Consider the following 14,099-nt stretch of genomic DNA (forward strand, 5'->3'; position numbering starts at 1 on the left):
AACCTAGAATTGAAAGGGGAGCGTCTACCAGGCAGGATAGATAGGCTACATAGAGCAGGGGCATGATCCGAGGTAATAATCGAGCCAATATCTTAGCTAACACAAGAGTAAATGGTGCTGAATGATAATATAGTCTATCCTACTGTAGGAGTTGTGCACCCTCAAATAGAAAGTATAGCTTCTATCCTCGGGGTGTTCCAACCTTCAAACGTCACATAATTGCATAGAATGCAGAACCCTACTTAAAGGGGTATTCCGGGAATATGAACGTCTGACACAAAAACCCTTGATGATATAAATAAATGAATACAACAATACTCAATGTCATTAGTCACAAAACGGAGCTAAAATAATATGATTTTATAATTTACAAAATTTATGGCCTCTCTAAAGTAGGTGGAGTTATCACTAAGATGGCCACCACTGGAAACTACAAGTTCCATGATCCTTTAGTTCTCAGTAACTCCTCCTACCACTTATGCTCTACTAACAGTGATGATGTAACAGGTTTTCTTGCTCTGTTACCATAGTAATGATGTGTAACTGCCATCACCACAACACTGGCCATACTGGATGCACTGCAACCAACCGACTACAGCCAAACGTAGTGGTGATCACATGACCTGCCCAGGCAGGTACAGGACATGTGATGTGGACATGTGACCAGCGGCCATCTTCTTTTCTGCGACGGACCGCGTGGAGGAAATTAACAGACTGATTAAAGGGCCGGTAGCATTCTTCATTACAGTCTATGTCACCAGCAATTTTTGCTAAGGGGAGCAAAATTTTAAATAACAACTAATTACACATTAGCTTATATTTTGAGTGCCCACTTGTATATGAATTATGCTGATTCCTGGAATACCCCTTTAACTGATTGAGCTTGCCATATGACACACAAGTTTTACCTAAGGATGTATCAAGCAGAGGATGAGGGATATGAGGGTATGGATAGGAAGCAGGTTGGGTGAGGGGAAAGAGGAAGGGGGAGGAGGGGGAGATTAGGTGATAGCCGGAAATAAGCCTGGGATGGGTACTAGTATGACTAGTGCAGGAGCAGAATAACTAACGGTAGTATCTAACTACAGCTACACCTATTGGTGTAAGTCAGTGATGGCGAACCTATGACACGCGTGTCAGCACTGACACGCGTAGCCATTTTTGGTGACACGCGGCCGCCCAGCGCCCGCGGTCCACCCCCCTGCCTGTGTAATGTGCTGCCCCTGTGTAATGTGCTGCCCCTGTGTTAATGTCCCACCCCCGTCCCTGTGTTTCTGCCCCCTGCTTACCTGTCCAGCGCCTCGTTGGTCCGCCCACCGTCTGCAACTCCTCCGGCTCCTCCAGGCTGTAGTGCGCGCTGCTCGTCACGTGACTGATGCGACCTGACGTCAGGTCATGTGAGTCACGTGACCCGAGGTGCGCGGTGCAACCTGGAGGAGCCGAGCCGCCATTATCGTCAGACCTGCAGTAAAGCTACAGGGAAGAAGACATCACTGGGTAAGTATATAAGTTTATTATTATATTATATTTAAAGGGAGGCGGTTAGGAGTATTTTAGTAGTAAAGGGAGGCGGCTAGGGGTATTTTAATAGTAAAGGGAGGCGGCTAGGGGTATTTTAGTAGTAAAGGGAGGCCGCTAGGGGTATTTTAATAGTAAAGGGAGGCGGCTAGGGGTATTTTATTAGTAAAGGGAGGCCGCTAGGGGTATTTTATTAGTAAAGGGAGGCCGCTAGGGGGGTATTTTAGTAGTAAAGGGAGGCCGCTAGGGGGGTATTTTAGTAGTAAAGGGAGGCCGCTAGGGGGGTATTTTAGTAGTAAAGGAGGCCGCTAGGGGTATTTTATTAGGGAAGGAAGGCTGTTGCTGGACATATTCTTAATAAGGGGAGGCCGCTGCTGGACATGTTCTTAATAAGGGGAGGCCGCTGCTGGACATGTTCTTAATAAGGGGAGGCCGCTGCTGGACATGTTCTTAATAAGGGGAGGCCGCTGCTGGACATGTTATTACAAAATTAGGTTTTTTTCTAAAGGTGACACATCACCCGAGTTATGCTCGGTTTTTTGGCGAATTTTGACACACCAAGCTCAATAGGTTGCCCATCACTGGTGTAAGTGGTGCTAAGCATCAATTATGGCCACAACTAATGTGGGACTATGAAAAACACATGTAATGGGACTAGCTTTCATATTGCAGTTATGAGGAGAATTGAAAAGACTCTTGAGTTGCAGTGCATCTATAGGACCTCAGGACATGAGGTCACGGAAAGAAGTGTGCCTCCTCAACCAGGGAAGCAAGGGCAGAGCACAGGTACCATAGAGGTGCAAGGCTGCATTAAAGAAGCAATGCAGAATAAAGGAAGAACACAATGACCAATATTACATTGGCCCAGTTATAACAAATGAAAGAATACTCAGTAGGGCAGAGGTCAATGAGTAGAACTCAGGGACACAATGGGGCTCATTTACTAAGGGCCCCGCGGACCGCACTTTCGTCGGACATTGCAAAATTGCAAAATTAAAATTTTCTACAAAAGTTTTTCATTTTTGTAAATGTATAAAAACATTATAAAACCTATACAAATTTGGTATCCCCCGAGATCGCACCGACCCAAAGAATAAAGTAGACCTGTCATTTGGGGCGCACAGTGAAAGCCGTAAATTCCAAGCCCACAAGAAAATGCTGCAAATGCGTTATTTCACCAATTTCACTGCATTTTGAATTTTTTCCCACTTCCCATTACATGGCATGGAAGAATAATTAGTTACGCAAAAAACAAGCCCTCACAGAGCTCTTTACTTGTAAAAAAAAAAGTTAGAGATTTTTGATTGTGGGGAGTGAAAAATAAAAATGAAAAAACAAAAAAGGGAGAGGTCCTTGAAGGGTTAAAGCCAAGTTCACATAGTCTGACACTGTATATTGTAGTCTAGTTCCTGTTTGTTGAGATTTAAAATATAGACAAGGCCAAAAACTTTCTATTAATGAATTAGGAGGCTGCAAAGGTCATCAGGGCAAACGGCTAAGATTAAAAAGGTAAAGGTTGCACAAAGCTATTGTACTGAATATTTATATTTTTACTGTGTGCTTACATTAGTTGCTATGGGAAAAATTCACTGTCTATCATAAACTGCTTATCCATGAGGTTTAATGTACTCACTAGACAGACCAAAGAAAACCAAGGTCACTCTCAAATCTCCGAATCATTGTTACAAATATGTACAAATGCAAATGAGAAGATTCTAATCAGTTTTGGAGACCTATGTCACACATTACTGGCAGGAAAGAAGCTGAAGACAAGATCCTTCATTATGACTCACTTATTCCTTCCAGACGTCCACAGAATTCGCTCAAGATATACAGTAAGAAATTATTTGCCTTGCCTCAAAACCTAATATAATTAATTCTTCAAACTGACTAAACACGGTAAAGGGATTTCATATAAATTATAAAACATCCGGAGATGAAAATCAAATCATTTTCAGTCACAATGATACCTTGACCATAGTAGACAGTCAAGTGATCCTAGCTGAGTATTTTGCCTGGGCCCTGCTTTCCCAGGCAAAATACTCAACTAGGATCACTTGACTGTCTGTCTGCTGTCATTTAGAGCTTAGTTGTGTTAAACCTGTGACTTCAGTGATGGACAGCCAATCCAGTCAGCTGCTGTGGGCGGCATCCAGGAATTACTTTATATATCTGCCCAGTACCATTACACATTGCTGTATATTTTTATTCTCCTTTCCCTATTTCTGCCAGTCTTTGCTTTGCTATACAGTGTATCTGACCTCTGCGTTGTTATTTGACCCATTAACACAGTTAGATAAATGCCTCACCCCACCACACAATTGTTTACTGACAGTGTGCGTCGGTATGCGTCGGTTATAGTGTACGGTTTTTCATAGTGTGGGTAAAGAATTTATCTCTAATTTTTTGGTAGACATGACTATGTATTTATATGTATTAATATATATATTGTGTTTGTATTTTTTTGCTTTATGAGGTCAAATTCAATAGATACCGCCCCTTCCTTATATAGTAAGAAAAGGGGAAAACAGAAGCGGTAATAAACCACCTCTACCTTCACCCTCAGGTCTCCTGCTGTCTCTGACAGCCAGAAACCCATCCTGCTCCTGCGATGGTTGCAGTAGCAGGAGAAACTGCAGCAATGGCTAAGGATGATGCTGAAGACTAGGGACCTGTCTGCCTTTAAAGAACAGTGGGTGGTTGGGACTGGGTGGATGGGCCAAACACATCACACATGGGATTACTCCCAGAGCCATCTATGATAAAATCTAACTTTTCCCAACTGCAAATGATCAAGAAGTTAAAGATCAGGCAGGTGGATTTTAACAGGTCCAATCCTTTCATTTGGGTATCACTGGAGATTTGTTTCCCTCTATTGGAAACGCGTGCTCTGTGGAACCGATCAGGATCAGGAGAGATACATAAGTGTCAGCTGGAAGAATATTTGAACTACAGCTTTGTAATGTGTGTGGGAAGATCTTCCCCCGATTTCATGTGGGCAAAGATTAAGGGGTTAAGGTAAAGGAAATCTAACATCCAAATAAAGTATGAATAAACCAGGGACACTTACTCATAGATCCAGGCACCGTGACTGTGGTAATCTTCTTATATTTGTAATCCATGTTATGCTTCTAAAATAAACGTTTCCAATTATGCTAATGAGTCTGAGGGGCTCTAGTGGGTGTTTCCAGAGCCACTCAGTGTTGTAGTTTCAAAGGCTGAACATATGTGCAAAATATGTCTCCCCTTCTCCCTGCTTTTGCACTTCTCCCTCTTCCTGTGTAAGAGTAAGGAAGTGCAGGAGGAGGGAGGACCTGATCTGCTCATGGTACCAACAAGTGAAAAGACATCACTGGAGGGCTCTTGAAACACCCCTAGAGCCCCTGAGGCTCATTAGCATATTTTTAAAAGTTTATTTTAGAAGGAAGGAGGCCATGAATAACAAATATAAGAAGATTGCCACAGTCTTTGGATCTTTGGGTAAGTGTCTCTGGTTTATCATGCTGGTAGATTTTCTTTATGACTGTCAGTCATGAAAAATTTTCATTAACGAACAATACTGTCTGAGCATATGGGTGAGAATAACAAGGGCATTTTTTTTATTCTAAATTGTATAATATTCAGCTTTGTTAAAATATTTTTGCCTTTATTATATTTCCAGTGCACAGAGCGCTGAGAACCACAGGTAAAACACGTCAATTCCAGTTAGAAATATAATCATCCATTGATGTCAACAATTACCAACAAATAACATGGTAATGAATGAAGCCATTTCCCAATGCAATAACTCCATGTTAGTTGTATTACAGCAGAATGAATGAGCTCCCGTTATTTAGTGCCGTAATATGACAAAGAAATTATATTAGTCACATTGCAAAGAATTATGTCCTCACCACCTCGAGACAAGAGAATGTCAAATCACCCGCATTCAGCCATCACAATGAGTCATTAAAACTCCTCAGGAATGTAAAAGCAGGGGTGCTGCGACCAGAGCGCCAAACATCACAGCGAGAGCGCGTCACACCGACACAAATAACACATTATGGACAATTTCACAAAACACATACTTAGCTTCCGCGCTTGTGGCCGCAGTAATAATCTGGTATTTCTTAATGTGCAGACTCTTTCAACAAAGTTTTTTTCCCCCCTGATTTATGCAGTGTGTTAAAAAGTTATTGACGACTTACCTGCACCTACAAAGGAAATCTCTTTTATATTTCCTACTGTATATCAAAAATATACTGTGATACAACTGTGCAGGAAATATACAAGAGATCTGCTGAATAGAGGGTAACAAATGCATCAGTCAGGGTCCAACTGCTGAGAACCCCACAATCAAAGAGGGTCCTGTTTCCATGTCAGAAATTGCTTAGTACAGATTAAGAAAGCCAGAGATGGCATAGATGTCAGGGTCAATGCTAGTGGATCCTCTGTACCATCGCAGTCGATGACCTAAGCCGACACTTGGGACCCGGTTTTCACCAGAGCCCGCCGCAAAGCAGGATGGACTTGTTGCAGCATTGTACCACCAGGTCGTTCCATACGTGCAACTTTGTCAGCGGTGGCAGCCAAGACGAAGTACAGAATCGTAAAGCAAGGTCGTGGTCAGGGACAGGCAGGAGGTCGAAATAGGCAGCACAGGATCAGAGTCGGGGATGTAGTGGAAGGTCAGGGTGGGCAGCACAAGAGCGAGGTCAGGAACGTAATCAAAATCACAACGGGAAATCAGGATAATCGCACAGGGCATCAGACAAGTTTCACTAAGGCTATGAGGCACAAAGATCCGGCAGGGGACACAGGAAGGGGCTGGGAATTTATCAGAATTGGCAGCCAGCCAGTGCCAATTGTCAGCACGCTGGCCCTCCGGAAGCCGGTGTGCACGCGCCCTAGGCGGTGGGAACGCTGGAGACAGCGCAGGATCGTGTAGTTGTAAGAGCAGTGGCGGGTGCTCCTGTGACCCCCAAGTCGTGGGTCGCAGGAGCACCTGTGACAAGAGTGTTGTGCTTGCCAATTTCCAACCCTCCCATACTATTGAATGTAGCAGCAGGATGTATGCTCGCCTTACGCTTCACCTATTAGTGAGTGTGGGACCCTAATAGAGCAGGAGGAGCAGAGCCGATTGTATATGGTATCCTATCTGCAGGCAGCATGTTATAGAGCAGGAGGAGATGAGCAGATTGTAGGTGTCTTATATGCAGGTAGCATGTTACAGTAGTGTTGTACAGAAGATTGTACATTGTGTCTGAAGCATCTGAAGAGCAGGAGAAGCTGAGCAGATTGTACATAGTGTCCTATCTGCATACAGCATGTTATAGAGTAGGAGGAGCTGAGCAACGTGTACATCCTATCCTATCTGAATGCAGAATGTTATATGATTGTTCTGTACAACACTGACAGTAATATTTATGGTAACAAGGCAACCAAACAGTCTTGTTCACTTACCCTATACCTATACTAATTCTATGGACATTTTCCTAGCAGATGTTTGTGCCATTGTGCTGTCTCTCTCTCTCTGCTCCCAGTGTCACATCAGCCCAGGAAACATAATTATAGTGACCCTTTAATCCATGGTGACTGTAATACACATGCAATACAACAAATACATTTATCAAATTCTGTGAGACTAAATGTGAAAAATATTACTAGTCATGTAAGTAATTTACCTGTGGAACACAATGACAAATGTAATTCTAGTGTTAAATCACCTAATTCAGTAACCTTGGGCTGGAGGAGAACAATCACAATTCTGATTATAATTACTGAACATCGGGAAGGAATCTATTATCCAGAATGCTGGAAATGAGTTTTCCTATTAGAATTTTTTTCTCATTTGAAGTGTCTTACATACTGTACACACTGAATATTTGGTGACAATGGGTATAATTGCAATAGGTATAATGCAATGTTTAGTGCTATTTTCATATTTACTGCAGCAACACTGCATACCTAAACTTTACAATGAGTTCTTCTGCAGTGAATACTGTTTATGGTCCCTTGCACTGAGCAAACATATGCTCAACCGGGTGGTAGCCTAGGCGAGAATACAGTCATGCGTATGTAAGTCTGAACTGTATATTTTATAATTGTAGCTCCAGAAATTTTTTGGGGGATTTTCAAATTATTTTGCTGTAATGGGACTAAGGATTATCAATAAAGCTTCATTACAGACACTTTACAGCTGTCTGGGACTATAGTAATAGCATCCAGAGCGCTTCACCAGAGGTCACATTGGGCAGAGGGGTCCATCTGTAACTAGGGGCTGTCTGTAAGTCGGGTGTCCTTAAGTTGGGGATCTCCTGTATATCTATCCCTTAGACCAAATGCACTCAATCGTGTGCATCCCATGGATAAACCAGCCTGAACCCAATGACTGCAAAACTTGCACAGAGGGGAATCCTTACATTAAACCAAAATATGATGCAAGGATTTTCCGTCTGCTAGCCATACTGCAGCGCCAGAACTGTATTCTCGTACAGTGCCAGCCTACAGTACTGCTGCGTGATCAGCTGTCTCTTAAAGGGCACCTACCACCACTATTCTACCTATAAAGGTAGATCGGGTGGTAGGTGGATGTAAGGGACGTGAGGATAGCTCTTTTTAGAGCTAATCCTCATGTCCCCGCTAACTTTTAATAAACTTTATTCCCTTAACATGTAAATTTACTTATGCGGCTACCGGGGCGTGGAGTAGCCGCGCCGTGTAGCCTCTTGCCCGGCTACTCCACACCCCAGTAGCCGCATAAGTAAGTAGCCACGTTACTCCTCCTACCCTGTGTGTTCGGCACGCAGCTCCTCGTAGCTGCGCGCCCTCGTACGACATGCTGGTGTTTTGCGCATGTGCAGAACGCAGGTCTGCGGCTGAGCTTGTCGGATGCTGCGCGGCGCACACACAGGGTAGGAGGAGTAGCGTGGCTACTGGGGCGTGGAGTAGCCGCGCCGTGTAGCCTCGTGCCCGGCTACTCCACTCCCCAGTAGCCGCATAAGTAAATTTACATATTAAGGGAATAAAGTTTAGTAAAAGTTAGCGGGGACGTGAGGATTAGCTCTAAAAAGAGCTATCCTCACGTCCCTTACATCCACCTACCACCCGATCTACCTTTATAGGTAGAATCGTGGTGGTAGGTTCGCTTTAAAATCACATCAGTGTTCAGCACTTGCCCTCAGTCTCTGGCTGATCCCTTCTGAGTATAGGTGATGATGATGACCACATTTTCTTCTGGGACAGTCCTAGCCTCTGGGGTGCAGCCTATGTGCATTTCCATACATAACCCCATCTGACCTGCAGCCTCTTACAGGTCTGTCACTCATGGGACTACTCACTTTAGTGTTCAGCATTTGCCCCTAGTCCCCTGATTTCTCCTCAGTTCAGATGAGGCCACACCTCTGGGACAGTCCTAGCTTCCTAGCTGTGCAGCCTGGGCAGTTCATACACATCAGCATCGAGAGATCATCAGCTCATCTGCAGCCTCCACACCATAACACCTCAGTCTCCTCTCTACTGCCTGGTTGCGAGGACCTCTTAGGAGCCACACCAACAATTCTGCAGAGCAATACAGGTACAGGAAGTACAAATTTAGAAAGGCGTAAAATAGTTTGTACAAGCGTCCATGGCACTTGTATAGGCATTATACTGACCTCTGGTTGAATGTTACATTTTCCCATTCACAGCTTTCTGATTCAGTTGTATCTGACTCTCTACCCCACACATCATTAACACAAGTATCTAGTCCCCGACCACATTTTATGTGGCCCTCAAGGCCCACCAAAAATAAAATTATGATTCAGGTTTCTAGATGCGGTGCCAAAACAGCCAGGGCCAGATCTTTATTGGAGCTCCAACTCCAGGCTCTGCAACAGCCCTGCTATATACTAAAGCTAAAGCTTCCCCCCATGCACTTGCTAGCACCATATCAGTGTTGCAAACGGCGCTTTCAATGCACCCATAAGGATGATATGGCCCTCAACAAAAATGTCTTTGACACTCTTCACCAAGGACTTCTATCTTGGAAGAGAAGCATAATGAAGTATTTTAGCCCAACTACAGCCTTTTTATATTTCATTCCGCCCATTTAGAGGCATGAATACCCATTTATTTGTGACATGGGTATTAAACATGCTGGTCACTCTCAGATTTTTCCAAAGTAGTTTGCACATTGACCTCCCATGTCACGTAAAAATGACATAGAACTCGGAATATGCAGGAAAATTCTGCCGGGAGATTTTTCCACTGTTCAGGGGCTCTGGGAAGTCTTTTCTTTCTCAGAGACAAGTATGATCTTAGATCCTTTTTTAAACAAAGAACATCTTATAAAGCCTTAGTGGACAAAAATCAATGGAAGAGGTAAATCAGGTCAGCTGTAGGATGTCTTTAGAGCAGAAGTTTGAGCACATGTACTATTGAGACCTCTACTAACAGATACAGGGAAAGACCACTTATCACTGGAGACCTGGTATACATCCTGTCTCATGTAATTATCATCGTTATTTAACGGCTGGTAGCCTATTGTTACATTTGCAGTACCAGTAACACTATCAAATCTTCATATGACAGCCATGTGCAAATTAAGTGCCTAAAATGGACAAATGATCTCTCCTGACATGTCTGTTTTAGTAAATACTTTTATTCCACATGAAATAACATTTCACATCTTTTCTTGTTAGGCCTTACTCACACATCACTAGTTTGGTCATTGTTTGCATTGTTTTATGAGCCAAAACTACACAGCCATGGTATAATAGAAAATGTGGCCGTAGTTCTGTGATTTGACCTTCTGCTGGTTTGACTTCAGTCCCTGAAGACCACTTAATGCTGGCCCGAGACTGCTGAGGTCAGATCATGGTGATTAGAACAAGTGACATCACTAGGTCCACTAAGGCCACTTATTATCCATAGCAGGTCTTGTGACCGTGGCACTTCCGGCCCAGTATAGACCGTCACTATGCTGGATAGGGAAGATGAAGCATGGTAAGAACACTTTATTTGTTGTGATTTCATAAGAAATACAACAAATGAATGAACAAATATCCGCTAAATAAATATCTTACCACATTTTGGCATTTGGCGTTAGTGTTACTTATAGTGTTACTTATAAAATGATAATAGGAACATTGGGGCTCATTTACAAAGGGCCCCGCGGACCACATTCGTCGGATTTCTGTTTTGCGCCGCTGGGACAGGGATTCAAAAAGGGTTTTTTGGCGCATGCGATCGGATTTTGGCGCAAACATACCGTCTTTCATGCATCACAAATCAGGGGGCGGGCCGTCGCACAATCCATCGGATTCAGACAAACCGCAGGATTTAACTTCAAAATTGTGTCGCAAGCCAAGCACTTACATGCACCGGTAAGAAGAAGGTGAACTCCGGCGGTCCTGTTCGGGGAAGCAACAGATGCAGGATATTGGGCGCACGATCTTCATGAATGGCGGCAGAGTTCCTCCTCGTCGGACATTCCGGATCGGGGATCGCGTAGGGACCTGGTAAGTATTTATGTATTATGTTTTTTACGGCGGGATGCAGACTATGCAGATATTGAAAGATAGTAGGGGCCAATGAATGTATACTTACTGTATGAATAAAGATTAAATGATAAATTACCTTACATTTCTTGGCACTTCTTCTTCATACCTGAAAATACAAATATTCTTTCAGCTCTGTATAAAAGCAGACTTTTTCAATCACGTAACCTCTCCAACAAACACGTAACTTTAAGGTGATGGGACGTATTGCAAAATCTGTACACACCAGCTATAATGTATAGTACCAGCCTCCTCATATGAGACACCTATAACATCTGGGCCTTTACTACCTCCTTGTAATCCCAGAAGTTACTTTTTACCATATTCCTTACAGTATCATTCCACATATTATGTGGGGATGCTAGGCAGCAACCTGGAGACAGTAGTATACCTGGTGGTAAGCAAAGAAGAACCTCTCCTGTAGTCCGCCACTTTCCGCTTCTTTTCCTATGACACATTTTTGTTACACAATACATTATAATGCTTTTAACATTATGCACATTGGTCATCTTTATTAAGAGGAAAGCCTTCCTAGAAGGCCACTTTTTGCAGAGAGAGCTCAATGTATTTATGGCTTGATTCCCTGTAAGTACATGTGGATGGCTGGCTACATAAAACTGCCTCTATGCACTGAGTAGATTATTGGGTATATCCTTGGGTTCCCAAGTAATGTTATGTTATCCCTGCATAAAAACCTTGAAATGACAATGCAAGGAGTTTTTTGCTTGGGAGAGCTCTGGTTTTATACCCATAAATTGTCTCTTTGGAGTAACATGGCTCACCTATCCCATAATTTAATGTTTTGGGGTCTCAACTTTACTACCTGCAATGATCTTGTGACTCATCTTAGTGTCCTTCACCCCCTCCTTTTTTTATTGTCTTAAATTATATAATTGCTGATTATGTACAAAATGTACCTTCTCCATTTAGGTTTCAGCTACGGGGGGTTTATGTACTATTGTAAGGCTTTTCCCACTTTTAAATAATAAAAAACTTTATTTTAATTAAATTGAATATATAGCTATAAATACTGCAACAGGAATCATAATAATAGTAGAGAGGAGAGGATGAAGCCCTACTGAGACATTCCTCACATACAAAGTAGATGTGAACATATCCTTCCGCAGTCTCTTTCTCTTTTACTTTACTTCGGTCTACTTTGTCTTCCCCCTCCCCTCTCAATAAACCTCTAGTTTATTTGTTGGCTCGTGGTTGAGCCTCCTTGACTGTATACCTATGGAATAGATAATAGAGTCTAATGAAGAAGGTTTAGTCTCTAAATGGTTATCAGATACTGTGCAGATTCCTCATGGGCGTGAAGAAAAAGCACCACAGATGAAGAAAAAGTCTACTTACTCCTTACCTCTTCACTCAATAGACTTCTAGTTCATCTGTTGGCTCACACAGTGAGCTGTGAGCACCCTTGACTGCATATCTATGGTATAGAGAACATAGTCTACTAAAGAAGGTTCTCTCTCTAAATCATCATGGGATGCCTTATCCAGGCATCATGGGCTTGATAGCAAGGGGAAGGAAAAGAAGGGAAATTGTAAATATAGAGATGGAGCCAAGCAAATATCTTATGAACCATGTGTTATAAAATCTTAGTAAATTATTATTATCATCCTAAATTACAGCAGGAACAGTAGCTATTGTGCTTTGAAGGTTTAACAAACTCAAGCAGTAAGAGTAGACACTAGAATGTGGTGTGGTTCTCACCGATCTAGTGCAAACTCCATAGCTTTATTCAGACGCATGGGTACATGTAAGCAGGATGCCGTGGCTAGACGACAAGCCATTTCAGGTTCACAGGCACTATCTCAAGCCTAGATTTTTAGTTTGGATTAGACCTGTTAGTGACACATCACGATCGCAACTACATACTACCATTGTACCGTTGTCCCTGCTGGATGGTCGTTTCTCGTGTTCTCATATGGAGATAGGAGGTGACACCCTGACAAGTGTTAGTGCCAGTGTTTTACCCTCACCACACTTAAAGACACTAGAATGTATTTTTAATAAAACAACAAACTATTGTGCAACAGCTGAATATATTTGCCAATAAAATTGAAAGCTGTGGTATTGATCGCCTGACTGAAAAAAAAAAACTAAATGTGAGGCACCAGTGGAATAGTGCCCCCAATGGGCAAATGATCCTGAAAAATGTTAACATGCTCGCTGCATATTACTAATGAGAAAACATTGAACCATGCATCTCAGACAGACCTCTGGAGTGCCATTGTTTTATGCTGAAAGAAAAAAAAGCAAATAATCCATATAGATTGTTTTCCGTATAAGCCATATTTCAGTATAATGTGCACTTAAAACATTTGGTGGTGGTGGATTTCAGCGACAACGCACAGTTATAAAACATTCACTAAGGCATCCGCTATAAACATAACTACTATGTTACATTCTAGAAATAGCACCGTCTGACATTTGGAGCAGTCATTGTTGCAGTTTGATATGTGCAAAGATACTTATGATGGTAAAACTCAAATGGTTCTTCTCCCCTAAAATCAACATAAAAATTTGCTTTAGTTTAGTAAATACTCATACTACAAAATTAATAAAACAAAATCCCAAGCTCTTCCCATTAATCTGATCCCCTCCACATTGAGACAACTCAAGATTACATACGATTTGGATTGGCAGGATACCGGTATCTCATATCTAGGGGTAAAACTGACCTATCCAACTAACCTACTAATACAGCATAATTACAACCCATTACTAACAAATATTGAAAAGGATTTAGAATCATACTCAAGAGCAATACTATCCTGGTGTGGCAGAATAGCGGCATACAAGATGATGGTACTCCCCCGCTACCTCTTTATATTCAGATCTTTAAATATTCCAGTACCTGAAAGCTTCTTTAAGAAAGCACACTCACAACTCTCTAAATTCATTTGGGCAGGCAAAAAACCAAGGATAGCCCGTGGACTAATGACTAGAGAAAAATTAGCTGGGGGACTTGGTCTGCCTGACCTAAAAAATTATTATAATGCCGCTGTACTGGATCAAACAAGCCACTGGTGGGGGGAAACCTCAAAACATTGG

The 14,099-nt window shown here is 42.4% G+C and overlaps 1 protein-coding gene across 11 annotated transcripts in view; it reads right to left on the reverse strand.

Moving 5' to 3' along the window:
* The window catches only part of IQSEC1 (IQ motif and Sec7 domain ArfGEF 1), a 411,145-nt gene that overhangs the window by 311,429 nt on the left and 85,617 nt on the right, over positions 1 to 14,099 (reverse strand). For 9 of the 11 annotated variants that reach the window (XM_072128363.1, XM_072128367.1, XM_072128365.1 and 6 more), the window contains exon 2: positions 11,116 to 11,145. The exons of the other annotated variants lie outside the window; for them this stretch is intronic. In XM_072128363.1, the coding sequence (XP_071984464.1) occupies positions 11,116 to 11,145 (30 nt within the window). The remainder of the gene's footprint in view (positions 1 to 11,115; positions 11,146 to 14,099) is intronic. 11 annotated transcript variants of the gene reach the window in all.

This window comes from Engystomops pustulosus, chromosome 10 (assembly GCF_040894005.1).
Source record: "Engystomops pustulosus chromosome 10, aEngPut4.maternal, whole genome shotgun sequence".
NCBI classification, from domain to species: domain Eukaryota; kingdom Metazoa; phylum Chordata; class Amphibia; order Anura; family Leptodactylidae; genus Engystomops; species Engystomops pustulosus.